General features: G+C 45.3%; 1 protein-coding gene and 1 non-coding gene across 3 annotated transcripts; both read left to right on the forward strand.

Annotated features, from left to right (window-relative positions):
- The first annotated feature begins 1,552 nt into the window (after positions 1-1,552).
- SUB1 (SUB1 regulator of transcription) lies at positions 1,553-17,274 on the forward strand. Of its 2 annotated transcripts, none has more exons than XM_040338007.1 (5): positions 1,553-1,659; positions 11,672-11,747; positions 12,486-12,614; positions 15,580-15,688; positions 17,015-17,274. In XM_040338007.1, the coding sequence occupies exons 2-5, from the start codon at positions 11,676-11,678 to the stop codon at positions 17,092-17,094; spliced, it is 390 nt and encodes a 129-aa protein (XP_040193941.1). In that variant the 5' UTR covers positions 1,553-1,659; positions 11,672-11,675; the 3' UTR covers positions 17,095-17,274. The 2 variants fall into 2 exon arrangements, with proteins under 2 accessions (XP_040193941.1, XP_040193950.1); XM_040338016.1 differs by having other exon boundaries at positions 1,556-1,659; positions 11,675-11,747.
- Positions 6,670-6,802, forward strand: LOC120925389. The gene has a single exon (XR_005746664.1). It is a non-coding gene; the product is annotated as a small nucleolar RNA SNORA66 (small nucleolar RNA).
- Positions 17,275-26,005: the final 8,731 nt, after the last annotated feature.

A 26,005-nucleotide genomic window follows, 5' to 3' on the forward strand; every position in this document is an offset into this window, starting at 1 on the left:
GTGCAATTACCCCTGAGGAGGGGGAGGGGAGCAGGCTGGGGTATGTAGAGATTGCTGGGACCTGTAGTACATCTATAGAAAAAATCATGCTGGAACATAAAGTCCTGTAACATCTTATTCCAGGCTGGGAGCTGAAGCCCAATTACATACACAGTGCATGCTGGGAGTTGTAATTCCCCATGCGGACAGAGATTGCTGGGAGTTGTAGTTCCTCAGAGCCTGAACAGAGGAGGCAGATCCCCGGACACATAGACACGCTGTGACCCGCCTGTAGCCCGGATAATGGCTCTTCCCTCAGGAGCTCTGCGGTGGAGCTGACACCGACGCTCAACCTTACCCTCCCCCCCCGCTCGGCTATGTACCAGCTCAAGCCACGCCTACTCCTGACGTCACAGCAGGGGCAGCTGTAGAACGACGTCACGTGTCATGTTCACGTGACACCGGCGTGAGATGATATTTCCTCCTCCCGCCTCTTCCCTTTCCCGATTGGCTATCCCATTCTCTGGTCACGCCCGTCCCATGCTCTAATCACGCCCACTCCCACCTGAGCCGTTGTTCTATCGAAAAGTACTGCCTATCATTGAAAGAATTTCTTCAGTCGCCTATTGTGCGCAGGCGAGCACTGAACTTACACAGGCGCAAATATTGTGGTTGGAGTATAAACAGTGGGGTAGATTCACGTAGGGGCGCGCAATGATACGGCGGCGCAGCGTATCGTATTTACGCTACGCCGCCGTAACTTACAGGAGCAAGTGCTGTATTCACAAAGCACTTGCTCCGTAAGTCGCGGCGGCGTAGCGTAAATGGGGCCAGCGTAAGCGCGCGTAATTCAAATGTGGAAGGGGGGCGTGTTTTATGTAAATGTATGATGACCTGACATGATTGAAGTTTTTTACGGACGGCGCATGCGCCGTCCGTGTACATATCCCAGTGTGCATTGCTTCCAAGTAAGGCGCAACGACGTATTGGTTTCGACGTGAACGTAAATTACGTCCAGCCCTATTTGCGAACGACTTACGCAAACGACGTAAAAAATTCAAATTTCGAAGCGGGAACGACGTCCATACTTAACATTGGCTGCGCCTCCTAATAGCAGGAACAACCTTACGCTGAAAAAGCCTAACGTAAACGACGTAAATACATTGCGACAGGCGTACGTACGTTTGTGAATCGGCATATCTAGGTAATTAGCATATTCTACGCCGACAACAACGGAAGCGTCCCTAGCGGCCAGCGTCAGAATGCACCCTAAGATACGACGGCGTAAGAGACTTATGCCAGTCGTATCTTAGGAAAATGTCGGCGTATCTAGCTTTCAGAATACAGAAAGTAGATACGCCAGGGCAGATTTGAATTTACGCGGCGTATCTATGGATACGCCGGCGTAAATTCTATCTGAATCTACCCCACTATTATTTCTAAACCAACCACAGCATGGTATCCGTAGCAACTACAAGGGTTTCTGTGCCAGGAGTATAACGCCAACCACAATATGGCTTCGCCAGCCACGTTACGCCAATCACAATATGGCCGCCGCACCTACGTCCCCTCGTCACTCCCGCCTCTTTACAGGCGGGGCGCACAGAGAGGCGCCGAGACGTCATTTCCTGTCAGGGACGGTAGCAGAAGTGTGAGCAGCGTGTGTGAACAAGGAGATAGGTGAGTGCTCCTCTTAGAATAATAGAAGGCAAGGGCGAGGTGGCATAAACGGGGGTTACCCTCCTCCGGGGTTGCAGGGCGCGCACTGTAGAGGACGCCTCATGTTGGGCGAGGGCGGGAAGGAGTCTCGCGGGGGATCATCTCGCGTCCACGAGGAGCGGGTGGATTCTCCCGCCGGCGGGAGCGCGCAGGGTGCTGAGGCCGCGGGGCCATGTTGTTGTCATTGAGGGCAAAATGGCTCCTCAGAGAGGAGAGGAGGAGGCCTCGGATACCTGGCGGCTGTGTGTGTGTGTCTCATCCTCCATTATTCCCTCCAAGACAAAGAACTGGTCCTTTCTCTCTCCCCCGCCCCCTCCTCCCTGAGAGAATACAAGTCTTTGTTCATTTCCTGAGCACCCCCCCCCCTCATGCCATTATCACCAGAGCAAGATTGATGCCCCCCTTATTATCCTACAGGAGCAGGGGGGCGAGACATATGGAGGAGCCCCACATCAATGGGCTTCCTCCTCATCCCTGTACACCTGATCACATATGAGTGACACACGCGTGTTCTCATCCCTGTACACCTGATCACATATGAGTGACACACGCGTGTTCTCATCCCTGTACACCTGATCACATATGAGTGACACACGCGTGTTCTCATCCCTGTACACCTGATCACATATGTGTGACACACGCAGGTTCTCATCCCTGATCACATATGTGTGACACACGCAGGTTCTCATCCCTGATCACATATGTGTGACACACGCAGGTTCTCATCCCTGATCACATATGAGTGACACACGCAGGTTCTCATCCCTGATCACATATGCGTGACACACGCGGATTCTCATCCCTGTACTCCTGATCACATTTGACACATGCGTGTTCTCATCCCTGTACTCCTGATCACATATGAATGACACCCACGGGTTCTCATCCCTGATCACATATGAATGATACACGTGTTCTCATCCCTGTACTCCTGATCACATATGAATGACACACGCGGGTTCTCATCCCTGATCACATATGTATGACACGCGGGTTCTCATCCCTGATCACATATGTCTGACACGCGGGTTCTCATCCCTGTACTCCTGATCACATATGTATGACACGCGGGTTCTCATCCCTGTACACCTGATCACATATGAGTGACACACGCGGGTTCTCATCCCTGTACTCCTGATCACATATGAGTGACACACGCGGGTTCTCATCCCTGTACTCCTGATCACATATGAGTGACACACGCGGGTTCTCATCCCTGTACTCCTGATCACATATGAGTGACACACGCGGGTTCTCATCCCTGTACTCCTGATCACATATGAGTGACACACGCGGGTTCTCATCCCTGTACTCCTGATCACATATGAGTGACACACGCGGGTTCTCATCCCTGTACTCCTGATCACATATGAGTGACACACGCGGGTTCTCATCCCTGTACTCCTGATCACATAGGAGTGACACACGCGGGTTCTCATCCCTGTACTCCTGATCACATAGGAGTGACACACGCGGGTTCTCATCCCTGTACTCCTGATCACATATGAATGACACACGCGTGTTCTCATCCCTGTACTCCTGATCACATATGAATGACACACGCGTGTTCTCATCCCTGTACTCCTGATCACATAGGAGTGACACACGCGGGTTCTCATCCCTGTACTCCTGATCACATAGGAGTGACACACGCGGGTTCTCATCCCTGTACTCCTGATCACATATGAGTGACACACGCGGGTTCTCATCCCTGTACTCCTGATCCCATATGAGTGACACACGCGGGTTCTCATCCCTGTACTCCTGATCCCATATGAGTGACACACGTGGGTTCTCATCCCTGTACTCCTGATCACATATGAGTGACACACGCGGGTTCTCATCCCTGTACTCCTGATCACATATGAGTGACACACGCGGGTTCTCATCCCTGTACTCCTGATCACATATGAATGACACATGCGGGTTCTCATCCCTGTACACCTGATCCCATATGAGTGACACACGCGGGTTCTCATCCCTGTACTCCTGATCCCATATGAGTGACACACGCGGGTTCTCATCCCTGTACTCCTGATCCCATATGAGTGACACACGTGGGTTCTCATCCCTGTACTCCTGATCACATATGAGTGACACACGCGGGTTCTCATCCCTGTACTCCTGATCCCATATGAGTGACACACGTGGGTTCTCATCCCTGTACACCTGATCACATATGAGTGACACACGCGGGTTCTCATCCCTGTACTCCTGATCACATATGAGTGACACACGCGGGTTCTCATCCCTGTACACCTGATCCCATATGAGTGACACACGCGGGTTCTCATCCCTGTACTCCTGATCACATATGAGTGACACACGCGGGTTCTCATCCCTGTACTCCTGATCACATATGAGTGACACACGCGGGTTCTCATCCCTGTACTCCTGATCACATATGAGTGACACACGCGGGTTCTCATCCCTGTACTCCTGATCACATATGAGTGACACACGCGGGTTCTCATCCCTGTACTCCTGATCCCATATGAGTGACACACGTGGGTTCTCATCCCTGTACACCTGATCACATATGAGTGACACACGTGGGTTCTCATCCCTGTACTCCTGATCACATATGAGTGACACGCGGGTTCTCATCCCTGTACTCCTGATCACATATGAGTGACGTTCAATGCATATAATGCACCAAGGAAAGCCCGAAAGCGGAGCCCCACCACAAAAAAACAAGTCCTCACCTACATGTACTGTAAATGCTGTAGCTGCAGACTTTTAATAATCAGACACTTGCCTGTCCAGGGATCCAGCCGTGTCGGCACCACCGCCGATGTTTCCATTCACTCCCAGGTGCTACCATTGTCTTGCCGGTTCCCTACTGCCAACCGCACTGTACTCCAATTGGTCCGGTGGGGGGGGGGGGGGGGGGGTCTGACAGAAGTGGGGACAGGGGACCTTACAAAAAATGGGTACCCCCCCCACCAAAGGTGGGGGGGGGACAGATAAGTTCCACCTTTTGGGTGAAATGCTGTTGTTAATCAGCCCTCAGAACCTTTAGGCCCCTTTCACACGGGTGGATCCGTGGATGACTAATCCGTCTCTGCGCACTTTGCAAAAACAAACTCCGCTTTCCTCTGTGGGGGGGATCGGTTGAAACCGGTTTCCTCCACCGCTACTGCCCATTGAAATGAATGGGCGCCGCGGCTATACCGCTGGCAAATTGGCGCTTTTCAGGTGGTTTTAACCTTTTTCGGCTGCTAACGGTGGTTAAAAGCGCCCCAGATAGTGGCCGAATAGTGCCGCGAAATTGACGGTAAATCGCTGCTAAAAACGTCCCGTTGAAATGATTGGGCAGCACTTCCTAAGCGACAAAAGAGTTTTGAAAGCGATGCAAAACGGATGTATTTTTTGTTTTTTTATTAAAGGTCACCTTGTCACGTGACCTTAAAACCTGCCCGAAAAGCGCCGCAATAACGAGCAACGTTTTAGCAATGTTTCAGTGTTAAAGGGCTCTTGTATTGTAAGCTCCTTGAGGGCAGGGACTGATGTCCATGTAATATATGTAAAATTCTGCGTAAATCGACAGTGCTATATAAGAACCTGTAATAAATATACGGGTCATGCTTGGTAAAGCTTACCATTTGTTGGGGTATATAAGGTAGGTGATGAGGGTGGGTTTGTTTTTTTTTTTTTCTTAAAGGGGTTGTAAAGGTTAATTTTTTATTTTCTAAATAGGTTCCTTTAAGCATTGTTGGTTCACTTACCTTTTCCTTTTATTTCCTTTCTTAACCTCTTGCCCACCGCCCCATGTCCAAAAGACGTCCTCTTTTTAAAGATGGATATCTCGGTAACGGCAGCAGCGTTTTTGTCATTTGAAAAAATTACAGTTTCAATTATTTTTTTATTTTTTTTGCATTTAAGTCTAATTATGAGATGTGAGGTCTTTTTGACCCCAGATCTCATTTAAGAGGACCTGTCATGTTTTTTTCTATTACAAGGGATGTTTACATTCCTTGTAATAGGAATAAAAGTGATACATTTTTTTTTATGTCAGTGTAAAAAATTATTAACTAAATAAATAAATAAAAATAAATAAGAAAACAAACATTTTTTTTTTAAAGCGTCCCGACGAGCTCGCGCACAGAAGCGAACGCATACGCGAGTAGCGCCCGCATATATGAAAACTCTGTTCAAACCACACATGTGAGGTATTGCCGAGATCGTTAGAGCGAGAGCAATAATTCTAGCCCTAGGCCTCCTCTGCAACTCAAAAAATGCAACCTGTAGAATTTTTTAAACGTCGCCTATCGAGATTTTTAAGGGTAAAAGTTTGACGTCATGCCACGAGCGGGCGCAATTTTTAAGCGTGACATGTTGGGTATCATTTTACTCGGCGTAACATTATCTTTCACAGTATATAAAAAAATTGGGCAAGATTTATTGTCTTATTTTTTTAATTCAAAAAAGTGTTTTTTTTTTCCAAAAAAAAGTGCGCTTGTAAGACCGCTGCGCAAATACGGTGTGACAAAAAGTATTACAATGACTGCCATTTTGTTCTCTAGGGTGTTAGAAAAAAAATATATAATGTTTGGGGGTAATTTTCTAGCAAAAAAAAACAGTTTTAGTCTCGTAAACACCGAATCTGAAAAACAAGCCCGGTGGGAAAGAGGTTAATGTTTTCTTTTTCTTTGTCTGAATTTCTCACTTCCTGTTTCTCCTCAGTAAGCTTGCCCCCATCATCCAAGCCGTTGTGGCTGGGGCTTAGTCAGCCAGAACAGCTTACTGAAAAACTTACTGAGGAGAAACAGGAAGTGAGAAATTCAGACAAAGGGGAAAATTTTTTTTAGAAGGGAAATGGAAGGAAAAGGTAAGTGAACCAACAATGCACTAGCTTAAAGGAACCTATTTAGAAAATAAAACACAAACCTTTAACCACCCCTTTTATGGAGCTGTGAGCCAAGAAGGAAGAATGTCGGCATTGTTTGACTATCTCCTGGTAGCTTTTATTTGCAAACTAGATCACTGGCTCTGCATGCGGTTGCAGAAGCAAGGGGAACACGTTTGCTATATAAACTGATGTGGAAAAATGAGTTGCTCTGGAGTCCAATTTCTTCGGCTTTCATTTTTCTACACAACATGTTGCATGCTTTGTTATGAAGCCATTACATATTTTTTTCTTTTTCATTTGACAGACGGGAGAATATGAAGTTTAGTTACATGTTTGCTGGTTTTTCTATCAAAGAATTTCCATTTTTAACAAGCTATGTTGGCGCACCTTTCTGCTTGTCAAGAAGATCATTCTGCAACTTGGCTAAATAGTAACTTTTCCCAATACAAATTTGTCACTGTCCCCTTTACATTTGGTAATATCTTTGTTCTAATTACGCAGGCGCCCTGTCCCATGCCACCACCTTTCTTACTTTCTGTTCTGGGGAACTGGTGGTCTCATCCTCCCTCCTAATGATGGGATGTCGGATCTCACATTTGCAGATATCTAGCACAATGTCCATTTACATCAAGGCTCAACAAACCCCCAGGCGACATGACGACACATTGCATCCTGGTGCCTGCTCCACACACCCTGTGCTCGCCCGTGACGCCACTTCTGAGTCCCCATTGACAGTTTCCCCCGGCCATAAAGGCCGGAAATGAATGTAATGCGATGTGCATTGAATTACATTCAGTGGAGCACAGGTGATACATCCAGGGTCTTTTAGGTTTAAAGTGGATGTGGCACTAAAAAAAAATATTAAAAGCCAGCAGCTACAAATACTGCAGCTGCTGACTTTTATTATTAGGACACTTACCTGTCCTGGAGTCCAGCGCCGTCCACAGCAGAGGACGAGCGATCGCATGTCACTCTGCTGCCCCCCCGCCATCCTCCAGTGAGGGAACCAGGAAGTGAAGCGCTCCGGCTTCACTACCCGGTTCCCTACGGCGCATGCCAGAGTTGCGCTGCACCGCTGATTGGCTCCCGCTGTGCTCTGGGAGCCGAGTGTTCCCAGAGCACAATGGGAGGTGACGTCATGCCCGCAGAAAACCCGAAACTGTGTGGCCGGAAGTGGGTGCAAATACCTGTCTTTAGACAGGTATATGCACCCCTCCCCCCTGAAAGGTGTCAAATGTGACACTTTAGGGTGGAGCTCCACTTTAAGTTTTAGGGTTGACAAGTTTGGTATCTATTTACTTGGCGCAACCAACTTTTTTTTTATTTTATTTTTATGGAAAAAAGGGTAATTTATTGCGTCTTTGCGCCCCCTACAATTGACATAAAGCAGAGTTCTACCCAAAAGTGGAACATCCCCCCCCGTCTGGTGCCACAATTTGGACCTTTTCGGGGGGGGGTTTCCCACTTCCGGGAGTCCAGCACACTGCCCATGACATCACAGTGGGCTCCCTTCTCCCCTGGCCGCTGAACCAATAGGAGAGAGGTCTCACGAATGGCGTGAATCCGAAAGGCTACACTGCCGGGTTCCCTTACCCGTAATGGCGGCAGCACCGGGCAGCTGATGGAAACTGCAGGTGCCGTCATCGCTGGACTTCAGGACAGGTAAGTGTCCTATTAAAAGCCATCAGCTGCAGTATGTGTAACTGCTGGCTTTTATTTTTGTGGGAGGAACACCACTTTAGGCTTCATTTCCACTGATGTTTTTACAGCCACTTTTCTGAGCGTTTTTTACAGCTTAAAAACGCCTGTCCATGTTAATCTATGGCATCATGCCCACATAGGCGTTTTTGAGCTGCAAATGGCATAGGCGTTTTTGAGCTGTAAAAAAAACGCAGGACCAGGGCGTTCTGAAGCTCCAGAGTAGAGCTGTAAAAACGCCAGATGTTAAACGCGCAAAAACGCTACCGCGGCATTTTTAAAGCTTTTTTTTTTACAAAATAAACATGGACAGGCGTTTTTAAGCTGTAAAAAAGGCTAACAGTGGCTGTAAAAACGCCAGTGGAAATGAAGCCTTAATGTTTTTTGCACTCTTTGCTGGAATATCGTGCAACATTTTGGAACCACCACTATTTTATTCTCTAGGGAAAGTGGTCATCAACCCTGTCCTCAGGACCCACTAACAGGCCAGGTTTTATGTATTACCTCGGAGAGATGCAGACTAGAATACTGCAATCACTGAGCAGCAAATGATATCACCTGTGATGTATTTCAGTTATCTTGCAAACCTGGCCTGTTGGTGGGCCCTGAGGACAGGAGTGATGACCACTACACTAGGGTGTCTGCTTTCAGAAAATATGCTTGGGGGGGGGGGGGATTTATGTCCTCTTCAGATCTAAAATACATTTAAATGTGTGCAAAAAAAAATGCAAAAGCTGCTGACTGTGAAAGGGTTAAAGGATAAGGTCGTCTTCTGGTTAATGTTCCACCCGTAAGATTTGGTTAAAAAAAAAAAAAAACTGGTTCCTAGATTCAAAGCAAATTTGTCACACCCTGGTTTACATGTTCTATGCATGGTATGGTGTAAGGCTGGGTTCACACTACTACACGACTTTCATCCTACTTTGCTCTGCTACATTGGTCCTACATTTATCCTACATTGGTCCTACATCCATCCTACTTTCATGAACAGGATACTACTTTGATCCGACTTTGTGATAGTTTGACTTGTTCTTTGATCAATCAAAACAATCCCAGTGTGAGATAAATTCCTTTTACTGCTGCTGTAATCACATGTTGGATGTCAAAAGTCGGAAGGTAAGGACAAGGCTTCTACTTTGGTCCGACTTCAATGATATACAATGGGCTGATGTAGGATTAAAGTCGGAACCAAAGTAGTACAGGGAGCATTTTCAAAGTCGGACCAACTTGTGTCGGACCAGTTAAGACAGCTCTCATAGGGAAACATTGATTTTCATGCGACATGAGCTCCCTATGTTGGAGCGTTTGTCGGACAAGTGTGAACCCAGCCTCAGGCAAGGGTCTCAAACGGGCGGCCCTCCAGCTGTTGCAAAACTACAAGTCCCATCATGCCTCTGCCTGTGAGAGTCATGCTTGGAACTGTCAGCTTTGCAATGCCTCATGGGACTTGTAGTTTCGCAAAAGCTGGAGGGCCGCCAGTTTGAGACCCCTGGTGTAAGGTAATGCCTCCTGACATATGACATCCCAAGAGACTCAAACATCTTGCTTGGGTGATGGTGAAGGCAGAGGGGGCGGGTCAAACAGAAAACATTTAAATGAAAACAAGTTACACCAAATCAAATTTTAAAATGTTGGCGTTTTCTAAACAGTGGAGGGAATTAGAAATGATGTAAAGTGTTTTTTGTTTGAGTAAAAGTGGAACTTCTGCTTAATTGGGGGGGACAGGGACCTGTTTTTGACAGGTTCCCCTATTCTCCCGAAAGTTCAGCCCCCTCCTTTCCCGGGGGTCTGTGTCTAAAAGGACACTGGGAGCTGTGACTTGGCTCGGGTGCTTCCATAGCAAGCTCCCTGCTGTGTGGGCACTGAACAGGCCAAGATCATAGAAGAGGAGGATCAGGGCTACTCACTGCAACAGAGCAGGTAAAACATAACATGTTTATTTTTATAGGAAAAACAATTTGACTTTACAATTACTTTTAAGCCTTGGGCTGATTCTGCTGATGGCGCTGCACAATAGATTTGAGCTTAGGAAATGATGTGGTTGTACTTTAGTTATCTCGTCTTAAAGAGAAACTAACCACTTCCCATCGGAGCCAATTCTGACACTTCACGCCTACATGTGAAAATCATTCTTTTTTTTTTTTTTTTCTCCCCTGGTAAAAAAAAATAGTTTTATGAGTTAAAAACGGAACCATAAATCTAGCCCACATTTTTTTGTATAATGTGGAAGATGATATGCCGAGTAAATACATAACGTATCGCGCTTCATAGAATTTGAGGAGGAGGGGGGGGGCACGGAATTAGGCTGGAACTGGGGAGAGGGCCTTCTGTGCGACCATCTCTAGACCCACTCCATAAGGCCCCTTTCACACTGGGGCGGGAGCCGTGGCAATCGGCCGCTAGCGGTGCGGTATTAACCCCCTGCTAGCGGCTGATAAAGGGTTAATGGCGCCTCTGCAGAGGCGCATTGCGGGCAGTATTGCAGCGGGTTCCCATTGTTTTAAATGGGAAGGAGCCGTATACACGCCGCTCCTCTCACCGCTCCAAAGATGCTGCTGGCAGGAGATTTTTTTTCTCTCCTGCCAGCGCATCGCCTCAGTGTAAAAGCCTGAGTATGCAGCGCAGGAGTTTTTCAGGCGGTATAGCAGCGCTATTTTTAGCGCTGTACCGCCTGAAAAACTCCTCAGTGTGAAAGGGTCTCTCTCTCTCTCTCTCCTACTATAAAGTGACTGACAGTCAATATACTAGATACGTTTTTATAATTGAAGTTAAACTAACTTTCTACGTTTTTCTTAAAGTTTATTAAAAAAAAATTGTAAAGCTATGTGTGTTATAACTGAAATTAGTCGATTTTTTTTTAATTGAACACAAAATTTTTAATCAGTAACGGCCCTAAAATGTACGTTTTCCATGGCACTGACAATGGAAAGGATGTGACTTATAACAGTAAATCTTCATAATTTTTTTATTTTTTCCATAGTTGCTCTTCAAGCAGACAAAGGGGGGGGGGGGGGGGAGTCACCACTGGGTGTTATCCAAAATCCGATTATTGGGGTATAGGTTCATAAATATGCGAATTATGTTCTTGGCTACTTGCAACAAGTATGCCATTGGTGAAGGCAGAGGAAACTTGGACCACTTGCATATTTTTTTATTTTTCTCTAGATCACCGACTCAAAATAGCAAATTCATTCGTATAGCAGCCTGGCAACGGGCATTTTTAGGAAAGTTCAGTGGTGGGAACGCGGGTGTTTCTCCTGTAAATAAAACTAAGCCATTTCAAAACTTATTGCAGAAAATGTTGGGGCTGCAGCGAGGATGAAGCCGTGTAGGAACATTATGTATTGTACATAAGCTTTTTCTTCAGACATAGTGCATGGGTTGTGTATTTGGAGTAATGACTGTTCCCTTTTTGTTATTCAGCAGAATGCCTAAATCAAAGGAGTTGGTGTCTTCAAGCTCATCTGGAAGCGAATCAGATAGTGAGGTTGACCAGAAGGTAAGTCAACTTGCTAATTTTTGTACTAATTGTATTTAAATTAAATTCACATTTTTCATACAGAAGCTTTTGGGGTGTGTGGTGGTTTAAAAGAAAAAAAATTGTTTGGTAAAAGCCATGGGGCTGTGTGTCTGTGTGTGTGTGTGTGTGTGTCTGTGTGTGTGTCTGTCTGTCTGTGTGTCTGTCTGTGTGTGTGTGTCTGTCTGTGTGTGTGTGTCTGTCTGTGTGTGTGTGTCTGTCTGTGTGTGTGTCTGTCTGTGTGTGTGTCTGTCTGTGTGTGTGTCTGTCTGTGTGTGTGTCTGTCTGTGTGTCTGTCTGTGTGTGTGTCTGTCTGTGTGTGTGTGTGTGTGTGTGTGTGTGTGTGTGTGTGTGTCTGTCTGTGTGTGTGTCTGTCTGTGTGTGTGTGTGTGTGTGTCTGTCTGTGTGTGTGTCTGTCTGTGTGTGTCTGTCTGTGTGTGTGTCTGTCTGTGTGTGTCTGTGTCTGTCTGTGTGTGTCTGTCTGTGTGTGTGTGTGTCTGTCTGTGTGTGTCTGTGTGTGTCTGTGTGTGTCTGTGTGTGTCTGTGTGTGTCTGTGTGTGTGTCTGTGTGTGTGTCTGTGTGTGTGTCTGTGTGTGTCTGTGTGTGTGTCTGTCTGTGTGTGTGTGTCTGTCTTTTTTTTTTTTTTTCATGTGCCAGCAGAAATTTGGCAAAGTGTTGGTTGCGTTTTTATTTGTATTAATCCTTCTATTGCTTTTTCAGGCAAAGAGAAAAAAGCCAGCTCCTCCACCAGAGAAGGAGAAGCCAACAAAGAAACAGAAGACAGGAGGAGAAAGTTCTAAGTCATCTGCCAAACAAAGCAGCAAAGATCCAGAAGATAACATGTTTCAGGTATAAAAAATGTTTTTTTAGTTTTGGAACAGAGTGGAGTTGAATGTTTGCGGTCTAAGAGATTCACCCTATTTGTCCTGTTTCCTGTTATCAGTGAAAGTAAAAATAAAAAAGAGAAAATCCTTTAATAGAGACATTGGTTCTGGTGATCTGGGGGGTCTCAAAGTTCCCTTAAAGGGGTTGTAAAGGTACGCATATCCCCCCCCCTAAATATCTTCCTTTACCTTAGTGCAGTCCTCCTTCACTTACCTCCTCCCATTTTTGCTTTTAAATGTCCTTATTTCTTCTGAGAAATCCTCACTTCCTGTTCTTCTGTCTGTAACTCCACACAGTAATGCAAGGCTTTCTCCCTGGTGTGGAGTGTCGTGCTCGCCCCCCTCCCTTGAGGGGAAGGCGGCGAGCAGGAGAGTCAGGATGCTCTCTACGTTGCAGATAAAGGAGCTGTGTGTTAGTGGGCGTCCTGACTCTCCTGCTCGCCCTCTCCCCCCTCAAGGGAGGGGGTGAGCACGACACTCCACACCAGGGAGAAAGCCTTTCATTACGGTGTGTAGTTAGACAGAAGAACCGAAAGTGAGGATTTCTCAGAAGAAATAAGGACATTTAAAAGCAAAATGGAAGGATGAGGTAAGTAAAGGAGGACTGCACTAAGGTAAAGGAAGCTATCTAGGGATTTTTTATACTATTTACGTCCGCAAAATGGCACGGACAGGCAGATGGGCGTGTATATATACGTCCTTGCCTTCTAGCGGGAGGGGGGTCGGGACCCCCCCCCCGGCTTACCTCGGGGAGCGATCTGGGACGACGGCGCGGCTATTCGTATGTAAACACGGCTTCCCCGTGCTTCACTGTGGCGGCGCATCGATCGTGTCATCCCCTTTATAGGGGGACACAATCGATGACATCAGACCTACGGCCACACCCCCCTACTGTTGTAAACACACTAGGTGAAGCCTAACACGTTCAGCGCCCCCTGTGGTTAACTCCCAAACTGCAACTGTAATTTTCACAATAAACAATGCAATTTAAATGCATTTTTTGCCACGTGCAACGTGGCTCCCAAACAAAATTGGCGTCCTTTTTTCCCCACAAATAGAGCTTTCTTTTGGTGGTATTTGATCACCTCTGCGGTTTTTATTTTTTGCACTATAAACAAAAATAGAGCGACAATTTTGAAAAAAATTCAATATTTTTTACTTTTTGCTATAATAAATATCCCCCAAAAACATATCTAAAAAATTTTTTTCCTCGGTTTAGGCCGATACGTATTCTTCTACCTATTTTTAGTAAAAAAAATCACAATAAGCGTTTATCGATTGGTTTGCGCAAAATTTATAGCGTTTACAAAATAGGGGATAGTTTTATTGCATTTTTATAATTTTTTTTTTTTTTTAATTTTTTTACTACTAATGGCAGCGATTTTTTTTTTTTTTTTTTTTTTTTTTTTTTTTTTTTTTTTCCCGTGACTGCCACATTATGGCGGACACTTCGGACAATTTTGACACATTTTTGGGACCACTGTCATTTTCACAGCAAAAAATGCATTTAAATTGCATTCTTTATTGTGAAAATGACAGTTGCAGTTTGGGAGTTAACCACAAGGGGGCGCTGAACGTGTTGGGCTTCACCTAGTGTGTGTTTACAACAGTAGGGGGGTGTGGCTGTAGGACTGACGTCATCGATTGTGTCTCCCCTATAAAAGGGAACACACGGTCGATGCGCCGCCACAGTGAAGCATGGGGAAGCCGTGTTTACATACGGCTCTCCCCGTTCTTCAGGTCCGGGGAGCGATCGCGACGGAGCGGCTATAAACGAATAGCCGCGCCGTCGTCCCGGATCGCTCCCCTAGGGGATCCGACCGCCGCATGTAGCCGATCGGACCCACGTCTAGGCAGGGACGTACAGGTACGTTGATGTGCCTGTCCGTGCCATTCGCCGACGTATATATACATGCGGCGGTCGGGAAGTGGTTATATGCTTGTTTTGTCTAGACTAGAGGATGTTTAAGTTAATTATCTTCTTCCTCGCTTCTCCACGCTTTTGGGATGTGGGCATGCCCCTGGCTTCCTAGCATACAGTGCAGGACTACTGGTCCTGATTAGGTAGGAAGGCTGCCGCTCCAGGTGAGCACACTAGAACAATCAATGTCCACTCAGAAACCAATGGGTGAAGGCAATGCACGGGATATGCAAAAGAAGGATATGGACAGCCGCACTCCAATTTCTTAAAAAGACGTGCCCTTTATTGGGTAAAGGAAAAATGCACTACAGGTATCAGCACACAGTGGGAAAAACAGCTGACGCGTTTCGCATTGGATATCACTATGACTAAGCATTGATATCCAATGCGAAACGCATCAGCTGTTTTTCCCACTGTGTGCTGATACTTGTAGTGCATTTTTCCTTTACCCAATAAAGGGCACGTCTTTTTAAGAAATTGGAGTGCGGCTGTCCATATCCTTCTTCTTTTGCATACTGGTCCTGATTAGTTTAATGTCGCAGGGCTGTGACCAGTTGGGCAATAAGGGGAACCAGCGCTATGAAGAGGAGAAAGCTTGCAGGAGTGAGGCATAAGGTTATTCACCCTATTCATAAATAAGGGCTTACATTTCCCTAGACAAAACAAGCATTTAACCCTTAATTTCTACTTTAAATACCCGATTCACACCTTTTCTGTTGTGTGTGTGTGTGTGTGTTTTTTTTTTTTTTTTCCATGCATCATTGTGTGCGTTATGAACGGTTGTACATTTTACAACACTGCTATTGTCCTCTCTAGCTGCTTTGATGCATAAGAAAATTAAATGCATGCCAACACTTTTAATGGATGTGTACTTGCACCATTCAAAACAATGCCTAGCCTATCTATGTACATGGATTTGATCTGTGTTCAAATGCAAAGGTGCGGATCAAACCTGAATGTTGTACTGTTACTGCCACTCGCAAAGCTTTCATAAACACTTTCTCAACAGATTGGTAAAATGAGATATGTCAGCGTTCGGGACTTCAAAGGAAAAGTTCTCATTGACGTCAGAGAATATTTCATGGATCAGCAAGGAGAATTGAAGCCTGGAAGGAAAGGTAATGACAATAATGGAGCTGCTGGATTTTTCCTGCAGAAGATTGTACATTAAATTAAACTATGGTTTTAAAGATAGCCAGGGCACTACGTTTTTTCAAACTCTTTTGTTTTTATTTATTAACCTGCACTCAAGAAATGAAATGGTTCAGGGCCACTGGTAAGATTCAAAGGTTTAATGTGGGGAATGCTGTTACTGGAAGAAAACGGAGATCTGTGTTTAGCAGAAACACAAGATCTGTTTTCCTCTCTGGAAAACAGAACGGCGGCGGTCTGCCTTGTTTACATAGGCAGACCGCCGTTCTGCCTCTCTCCGAATGATTGCCTTGTTCCTGCCAGGCCCGCTGATTGGCTCCCGCTGTGTCTAATTAGCGGGGTGCGTGTGCCAGAAGAAGCGAACAACGTACAGGTATTTTTGTTGCGCAGCCAGGCCACCCTGCCCCAGTATATATGCGGTGCACGGTCCGGAAGCAGTTAAAGGGGATGTAAAGGTTCGGTTTTTATTTTCTAATTTTAAGCTAGTGCATTGTTGGTTCACTTACCTTTTTCCTTCGGTTTCCCTTCTAAATGTTTTTCTTTGTCTGAATTTCTAACTTCCTGTTTCTCCTCAGTAAGCTGTTCTGGCTGACTAACCCCCAGCCAGAATGGCCCGGATGATGGTGGAAAGCTTACTGAGGAGAAACAGGGAGTGAGAAATTGAGACAAAGAAAAATAAACATTTAGAAGGGAAATCTAAGGAAAAGGTAAGTGAACCAACAATGCACTAGCTTAAGACCCCTTTCACATTGAGGAGTTTTTCAGGCGGTACAGCGCTAAAAATAGCACTGCTATCCCGCCTAAAAAACTCCTGCACTGCATACTCAATGTGAAAGCCGGAGGGATTTCACACTGAGGCGATGCGCTGGCGGGAGAGAAAAAAAATCTCCTGCCAGCAGCATCTTTGGAGCGGTGAGAGGAGCGGCGTGTATACCACTCCTTCCCATTTAAAACAATGGGAAACCGTGGCAATACCACCCGCAATGTGCCTCTGCACCGCTAGCGGCCGAATCCCGCTGCAAATCCGATGGTATAGCGACGCAATACCGCCACCGCACCTCCCGCCCCAGTGTGAAAGGGGCCTTAAGGAACCTATTTAGTAAATAAAAAACAAACCTTTTACAACCCCTTTTTAAGTGTTTTTATGTGCAGGGGGGTTTAGTGCCAGCAGACTTCAGAATTGGGCAAAATATTCATAGAAGTGCTGTTGAGGAGATCCAACCCATGGAGACATTGTTTACTTTTTGCTTTCTAACAATTATGATGTGAATATGTGTTTGTTTTTGTTGTAGGTATCTCATTAAATCCGGAGCAGTGGAACCAGCTGAAGGAACAGATGTCCGACATTGACAATGCAATAAGAAAACTGTAACCTCCATCCACTGGCACCACAACCTCCATGTTTTAGTTTTAAGCACTCTTTTTACATTTGCCGTATTTTTTTTGTTTTCTACTTTTGTTTTACAAGCTCTTGTACAGTTTGGATTGCAAAACAATTTGTAAGATGACGCATTTTTATGTGCATTAAAATTGGTCCGATTTTGATTTAAAATGCAGTTTTTGGCCTCAATTTCCCGGTGGAAGGACTGACTATTCTTCGGCCCTGCTGTGGCTTATATCAGGGCAAATAGAACATTTTGGTGTTATTTTTATATTTTTTTCCTGAAATTTCAATGTGTTATCTGTCGCATTCTTTTTTGGAGAAAGTTGCCCCTTTTAGATTGTAAAATCACTGACAGGTCATACTGTAAAATTTAAAATAACCAAAATCAGTTTTAAAAAATGTTCTGCCTTTTTCAGAAATCCATACAGTATGGGGTACTTTTTGTTACATTTAGGTTTGCATTGAATACATTTCTAATGTGTAAACAGCATATTTAAAGTACAACTCCAGGTTAAAGTTTTTCATTTTGGATGGAATGGGGGAATGTTCGCTGCTAGGTTTTTATTACTCTACTGCTGGGGTCTGCTCTGTAGGAGTGCATTCTCTATATATTCCTATGGAGAATTTGCTAGGGAGCCAGTGATGCTGTCTCTGGGGGGTTCAGTGCAGATGTTTGGGGGGTGCCAAAACAGTTGGCATTGAAAACCTGAGGATCAAACCATTTAGTCTGTCCAAAGAACCTTGGCTGGAGGTTTACTTTAATGTTTTTTTAGGGCTACAAGAACAGTTAAGCACTGATCTTGCTTTGTTTTTCTGCAGTATATTTTGAAGTGAAGCATCTACTATGTGTGGTACCAATGCAGCAGTAGGTTAGGTGACACGAATGTGATGAAGCTGGATAGAGGAAGATGGCTACAAAGCATATAAAAAGCCTTTAAATGCCTTGACTCCCATATTTTTTTCCCATGCAGTGTCTCCTCCTGCCAACTTCTTAAAGCGGATGTGCCATGGGAACAAAATATTAAAAGTCAGCAGCTACAAATACTGCAGCTGCTGACTTTTAATATTAGGACACTTACCTGTCCTGGAGTCCAGCGCCGATCGCAGCAGAGCACGAGCGATCGCTCGTCACTCTGCTGCTCCCCCCGCCATCCACGCTGAGGGAACCAGGAAGTGAAGCGCTGCGGCTTCACTGCCCGGTTCCCTACGGCGCATGCGCGAGTCGCGCTGCGCCCGCCGATTGGCTCACACGCTGTGTGCTGGGAGCCGAGTGTTCCCAGCACACAACGGGCGACAGACGGGATGTGACGGAATGCCCGTCTTTCGCCCGTATCGTGTGGCCGGAAGTGGGTGCAAATACCTGTCTTTAGACAGGTGTCTGCACCCCCCTCCCCCCTGAAAGGTGTCAAATGTGACACCGGAGGGGGGGAGGGTTCCGATCAGCGGGACTCCACTTTAGGGTGGAGGACCGCTTTAAGAGCATCAACTATACAAACTCTGCTTTAGTAACATGCATGATGGATCTGGAAAGAGTCCAGACAATGTGAGGGCTGATTTATGAAACTTGGAGGGAAGAAAAGTGGAGTTGAAGACCGCAACCTGCCCAACTTCTCATTTCCCAACCCCCCCAAGTTTTTGTAAATATGCCTAGCATCTACTGCGTCTTTTCTCCCTCGGTGATGATCTGTGCACAGATTATTCAAAGCAATCAAGGAGAATTGGTTTTCATTAGTCTGGTTGTTTTACTGTTTTTTTTTTTTTTCTTTTTTTTTCTCAGTATGATGCTATATATTGCAAAATGTTGTTGCTCTTTGCACCATGTTGTTGTTTAAAGGCCTTACTTTTTTCCAGCAATACGTGAACTGTTGTCTTCTCTGTGTTCAGAGTATATGAATAAATCTTGGGTGCTGCATGGTTCTCCAGCTGTTGGACAACTAAAAGTTCTAGTATACCCATGCCAACCAGTAGCAGGTGGCACATTGGGACACGCCGTCTCTGCACCAGCTTTAGGACTGCAGGATTACCATAAACTGTCTGTCCACTGCAAATGAATTTATTTGGCATATTGTGCATTTTTTTTTTTTTTTTTTTAAGCAGTTGCTCCTCATTGTCTGTTATGCACATACTAAAAGTATCTCTTGAGATGTTTTGTACCTTTTTTGTATAAAAGCTGCATTTGTTTTAAGCGGTGTGCTTAGGTTAAATGAAATCTTCTATTGCTGTTTGGGTAAACAAACTGGTTGGCTGCTGCCATAATTCTAGAACCTAGATTGACTTCCTTTTGATGTACCCTCAGTAAATATACATTCCAAAGCAATACTGGCGAGGCAGAATTTTTATTTGTACTGAATTATTCCCTTTTCCTGTATAATGCAATGTCTTGGAAATTTACAAGCATTATGTAATTTTGGTAACGTGCAAGCTTCTGTTAACCTGACCATACAGGGTATGGCCAAAGTAGATCCATGTATGAGCACCCTGGTTGTAACAAAGTCAATCCTACTTGTGTACAAACCAGTCTGTTATGGTTTTCCCAATTGATCAGTGCTGCCAGCTATAGTCTACAGCAGTGTTTCTCAACTCCAGTCCTCGGGGCGCACCAACAGGTCTTGTTTTCAGGCTTTCCATTATTGTGCACAGGTGATTTTATCAGTTTCACTGCCTTGTAATTACCACAGCAGTTTGATCTGAGGGAAATCCTGAAAACATGACCTGTTGGTGCGCCCCGAGGACTGGAGTTGAGAAACACTGGTCTACAGCACTGATGGTTGTGTTCTGACGGTGGGGAGGGATCCCCCACCATCAGACTACAATAGCACAGCATGAGGATTCCCCCCATACAGATAAATAAAGAGGCCCATATTGTTGGGGCTTAACTTATGCTACCGATTTTTAGTAAGTATACAGAACACAAACAAGTGTTTTAAAACTTGCATAAAATTGCCATTCGGCATATCAAGACATTAAGATGCAGTGGACATAATTGAGGGTACAAGAAGGTCAATGTGTTTCATTGAACAACCTGCTTAATCAGGACTTTTTAGCCCTCAAGGATGTTTTTCAATGAATAATGTATTATAGAAGAACAAGGGGAATGTTTCCAAATTCCATAAACATACATAATAAACGTGTCATGACACTTTCTAGGTGGAAAGAGTTTATATATTTGTCCATAACACCAGAGAAGAAAAAAAAAACGAAAAACCCCTTACTGCCTCCTTGATATGAGCCCAGTCCTAGGACAGGCCGTTGGGTAGACTCGGATGCAAAAAAAGAATCCAAAAAATCTCTCAGCCTGCATATTAGTTTTCCCAAAAGAGTATTGGATAACAGGAAATTTTACCCATGTGTGCAAATCGGATGGCTTCAAATAAACAAAATACCCCAAACAGTATCTAAAAAAATGAAACCTCATATTGCCAAATACTGGGGGACTCCGCAAAGGTCCCCCTAAGAATACCATGTATCAAAAACAGAGTCCCCAGGTGTAGACATTACTAGTCCAGCCAGTACAGAAAATATGTAAATTGCTCACACGGCGTGCACAAGGAGTAATCCATATTTAAATAATGCGCCAAAAGCTTCTCCTGTAGGCTGACTCCATGATGTGGGTGGGTCTGGGGTGGGCTCCTCTCTTCATGTCACCAAAGAGAACCAGTGGGAGCTGGAAGTGATCATGGGACCAGTAATTGCGTCATCCTGGTCGGCACCACAATGTAGGCGTACAGGCTGGAGCCGACGCAAACCCGAAGCACAGTGACTTCAAATGGTACACCATGTGCTTTGACCTGGAATGCAGGAAAGAATGAGTCAAACCAAGATCCATGGGGGCCAACATCCAGGTGGAAATCCAAATAAATGGTGGTAAACTAGAGATGGGGACAGTGGTCTTAAGGCACCCAAACAAAACCATTCCCCACCAAGCCATGTCACATTACCAGGGAGGCTGGAAAAAGGGGACAAAACAAAAAAGTTATATTCTGCGGTTAGGCTCACAAGATAGAATGACAATCATTTGCTCAACAATGGCAACCATTGCAATCACCGTCCTAGACTAAACGAGGAATATAAGATTTGCATCTGGGAAACACTGGCGTTAGTCCTTGGTTGCATAAGATATCTTAATTCCTAGAAATTGACCCAAAAAATCCAACAGGAAAGTTCAACCTGGATTCAAAAATGGAGCACAGCTTTTTATTTATGACAACATCGCTTACATAGGGATAAACAAACATTAGTCTTTTTAGGTCGAAGGAATGAACTTCAGTCTGTAAATGAGGGAAGTTAAAGCGGATGTGCCAGTAAAAAAAAATATTAAAAGCCAGCAGCTACAAATACTGCAGCTGCTGACTTTTTTTTTTTAATCCACTTTATTTTTCTTTTCTTTCATACATAGATATGTCTATTCGACATCCATTGCAATTCATTTAACATGTATTATTTTATACAACATTTTTACTTTCCTATAATATTCCCATATACATCTCTTTATTTCTTATATCCCCCCCCCCACCCTCTACATTCTACATAGAAAATCTATCCAACAACAGTTTTGGTGGTGCGACACTCGTATCTCTCAACCAGGCCTGCCAAATTTACCCTCTTTTATATGCCAGATGTTCTCTGCCCAAAAGGGAGTTGACATACGCAATCCATTGCTTCCCTGTGGGGACCCCCGAGGCCATCCAATAGCGAGCAATAAGTTTCCTTGCCAAATACAACAGTCTGGTTACCATATAATACTTTCCTTTTGTATATTCTCCAGGGTCAATGGCCCCTAACAAGTATATATGTGGATCCAATGGGACTGAAACCTGTGCTACTCTAGTAATACACTGGGATACTTCCTCCCAGTACCTATGGAGCTTTGGGCATCTCCAAATCAAATGTATAAAGTCCCCTTGTTGGACCCTGCACTTTGGGCACATAGGTGTATCCCTTCTTCCCCATCTATATAGTTGAGGCGCAGTTCTGTAAGCCCTGTGTAGGATAAAGAGTTGCGACAGTTTATGTGACGCAGAAACAGACACCACCGGGACAGACTCAAGCGCCCTCTCCCACTGGCCTCCGTCTATCTCCCCAATATCTTCCACCCACCTCCCACGGCTTCCTAGGGAATCATGATTCTGAATTGTTGCTAACAGTTTCTCGTATATTTTTGTTATGTGGCCGGAAGTGGGTGCAAATTCTTGTCTTTAGACAGGTATCTGCACCCCCCTCCCCCCTGAAAGGTGACAAATGTGACACCGGAGGGGGGGCGGGTTCCGATCAGCGTGAGTTCCACTTTAGGGTGGAGCTCCGCTTTAACCACTGGGCACTTGAACTCCCTTCCTAACCAGAACAATTTTCAGCTTTCAGTGCTCACATTTTGAATGTCATGCAACACTGTACCTATATGACATTTTTGTCCTTTTTCTTTTCACACAAATATCACTTTCTTTTGGTGGTAATCACTGCAGGGTTTTTTTTTTGCGCTGTAAAAGAAGACACTGAAAATTCTGATTAAATTTTTTTTGCAAATTAGTAATGTTTCTTCATAAAAATAACCCAAATTGGTGTATATTATTTGAGTGAGTAAGAAACTTATATAGCGCAACACATTCGAACTGAATCGCCTCTGGGCGCTTAGTATCTTTTCCCTACTGTACTTTTGCCTTCAGAAAAGATGGATTTTGAGTTTTTTTCTGAAGGCCAGGTGATTCACCTCCAACCGGATGCTGGTTGGTAGAGCGTTCCATAGTCTAGGTCCTTGGATTCCAAATCTTCGTTCTCCTTTGGACTTGTATTTGGTCTTTGGGAGAGTCCACAAGCTATGGTGCCAATCTCTGAAAATTGATCACACCTGAAGTACTGACGGCCTATCTCATTTCTTGAGACCCTAACAAGCCAGGAAAGTACAAATACCTCCACAATGACCCCATTTCAATGTATTTAGTGAGAGGCATGGTGAGTTTTTTTTTTTTTTTTTAAGTTGCAATTTTTTTCCCTACAATTCTTTTCAAAATCAAGATTCTTTTTTCTACAAAATTGTCATATTAGCAGGTTATTTCTCAAACACAGCATATGCATACCATAAATTACACTCCAAAACACATGGTGTATAGTGTTGCTCACGAATATTCGCATTGCGAATATTCGACTCGAATATAGCATATTCGAGAAATCGCGCTATATTTCGAAATTCGCGGTGAATATTCGCAATTCCGAATATTCGATTTTTTTACAATTTTTTTTTTGAACCAGATCACATCCTAGATATCTCCATCGACGTCTAAAAGCATTGCTGGTATCATTAGAGTTCCTGGGCCGAGTAGCTGAAGCGTTCATTGAATTTTCCAGAAAGATCGCAATGCGATTATTCGGCAAACGCAATATCGCGCGATTACTTTCCTCGCCCCGATCTTCCGCATCAGAGCGATTTTTACAGTTTCTTTTTTAAAACAGATCACATCCTAGTGATCTCCATAGACGTCTGAAAGCATTGCTGGTATGATTAGAGCCATTGGGCCGAGTAGCTGAAGCGATCATTTTATATTGCCGAATATTCGCAATGCGAATATTCGGCAATAGGAATATTGCGCGATTATTTGCTCCGCCCTTTTGCATCAGAGCCAATCAGAGTTCTCCTTCCACACTCGTCAGAGGTTAGCAACCAATAGGAACCTGCCTGCATGGACATTATATAAGCTCACTCCCAGCACCATTTCATTGCAGATTCAGAAGCTGGCTAGAGAGTGTGGAGGCTGTTTCTGTGTTCCTGGTTTCCTGTGTCTTTGTTCTTGATTGATTTAGATCATCACCAGCATTGCTATTTAGTGATTCCAGTGGATCTTTTCCAGTATATCAACTGCTTTTTTCAAAGCAATAGACCCAAGAGCTTTTTTCAAAGCTACGTTTTGTGCTGTTTTGTGCTGTTTTTTTCATTTGTGTTACTGTTTGATCCTGCAATCCTCGCTGTTCAGTGATATTTGCTAGAGATTTCAGAACACATTTTGCTGAGCTTTCTAAAAGAGCTTTTCTAAAAGCTAAGTTTTGTTCATCTTGTGTTACTGTTAGATCTTGCAGGTTCGCTGTTCAGTGATATTTGATAGGCATCTCAGTTCACATTTTGTTTAGTTTTTCCTAAAGAGCTTTTATAAAAGCTAAGTTTTGTGTTCAGTTTAGTTAAATTTTGTGTAGTAAGTGTACACACTGTTAGTGTACATTTATTTCATCTAGCTTAGCTTAGTGTGTGTTTAGTGTCTGTGTTTTGTGTTTAAAAAAAAAAAAAAAAAAAAAGTTAGTGTTTGTTTAGTGCTTTTTTTTTTTTTTTTTTTTTGTAGTCCTTGTCTGGTGTACTACTTTTCTTATAGTTTAGTAGCTGTCTGTGTACGTCTTTGTCTGCGTGCCTGTCTTGTAAAAAATACACAAAAACACATTTTGTTCACATTTTCCCCCCCCCAATATAAGTTTACCCCCCCCCACACACATATCAGCAATAATGAGCGGCATCCGTGGCCGTGGCAGCAGGGGTAGGGGAGTTACTCCCAGTGCTGGATCGCTGCCAGCACGGGGTACCTCTCGTGCCCCTACTAGTGGTAGAGGATCGGGTGCAAGGGGAGTACGCCTGATCCGGGAGTTCTTCCCATCGGGCAGCCGCCCGATATTGCCATCTCAGGCTCAAGTAGTGGTGGACTACATGGGGCACAGCAGTGCCACTGAGTCGTCGGTCCCGACTCACAGTAGTACCACCATTACACCGGTGCCTGTACTACCCCCCCCAGCCCCCAAGAGTCCAGCATCTTACTGTTCGACAGCGACAGTGAGAGGGATCTCTTGGGGGAGGCCATGCATCAGGCAGACCTCCAGCTCTGTCCTGATGGTCAGGACCTTTTTGAAGGGATGGATGAGGAGGATGGGATACCTGCTGGCAGTATCCCAGAGACATCCCTTCAAACTGGTGCTGCTGTTTTGGTGCAGGAAACAGCAGCACCTAGTCAGACCCAGGCGTGGGTGAGGGGACAGCGGAGCCAGGCTAGAGGCTCCATGTCAGGTGGTTCCCTCAGACCAACACATTTCAGCCCTTGGTCTGACATCTCTGGGGGCGAAGAGGGTGACCCATCATGGTTGCCATCTGACGCGTCGGCTCACTACGTCAGTGACGACGGGGAAGGTAGGCACCCTGGTGAAAACGGTGCGCCAGGTCACCACCAGGGAGACCATCGTCAGGGTCTCCACTGGTGATGGCAGCAGGAGGTGTCAGGAGGAGGAGCAGCAGCAGCAGCAGCAGCAGCAGGCAGCTCCACCTGTGCGCACCGAGTCCCAGCAGGTGCAAGTAAGCGTCACCCCCATCTGACAGGAGGGCGGTGCTGAAGTCACCTGTCTGGAATTACTTTACCCTGGTGGCAGACAACCCTACCGTGGCCATCTGCCGGATTTGTAAAGTGAGGGTGAAGAGAGGGAAGTGTTTGGCTCGGGTGGGTACCACAGCCCTGAACCAGCACCTGAGGATAAACCACTGGGCGGTGTATGACGAGATGAAGCGTGGTGGTGGTAGCAGCGCCACCACCACAAGTGAGCAGGGTACAGCAGCCCCTGCCACATCTTCATCTCTTTCCAGCAGGTCATGCCCCCCCGCTCCCTCTAGTAGAGGTACTGGTACCGGCAGCCAGACCTCTACTTCCACAGCACCCTCCACGTCTGTGTCCCGCACTGCCGTCCGGCGCCAGGCGTCGATTTCAGACGCCTTTGACCGCACCACTCCCTTCCCCCCCCTGGAGACCGACGTGTGCGTTCCCTCAATGGGCTCCTGGCAAGGGTTATTGCCCAACATCTGCTGCCCTTCAACATAGTTGACAGCAACCCCTTCAGGCAGATGTTGGAGCAGGCCCAACCCCAATGGCGTGTCCCCAGCCGCCAT

Source organism: Rana temporaria, chromosome 1 (assembly GCF_905171775.1).
Source record: "Rana temporaria chromosome 1, aRanTem1.1, whole genome shotgun sequence".
Taxonomy (NCBI): domain Eukaryota; kingdom Metazoa; phylum Chordata; class Amphibia; order Anura; family Ranidae; genus Rana; species Rana temporaria.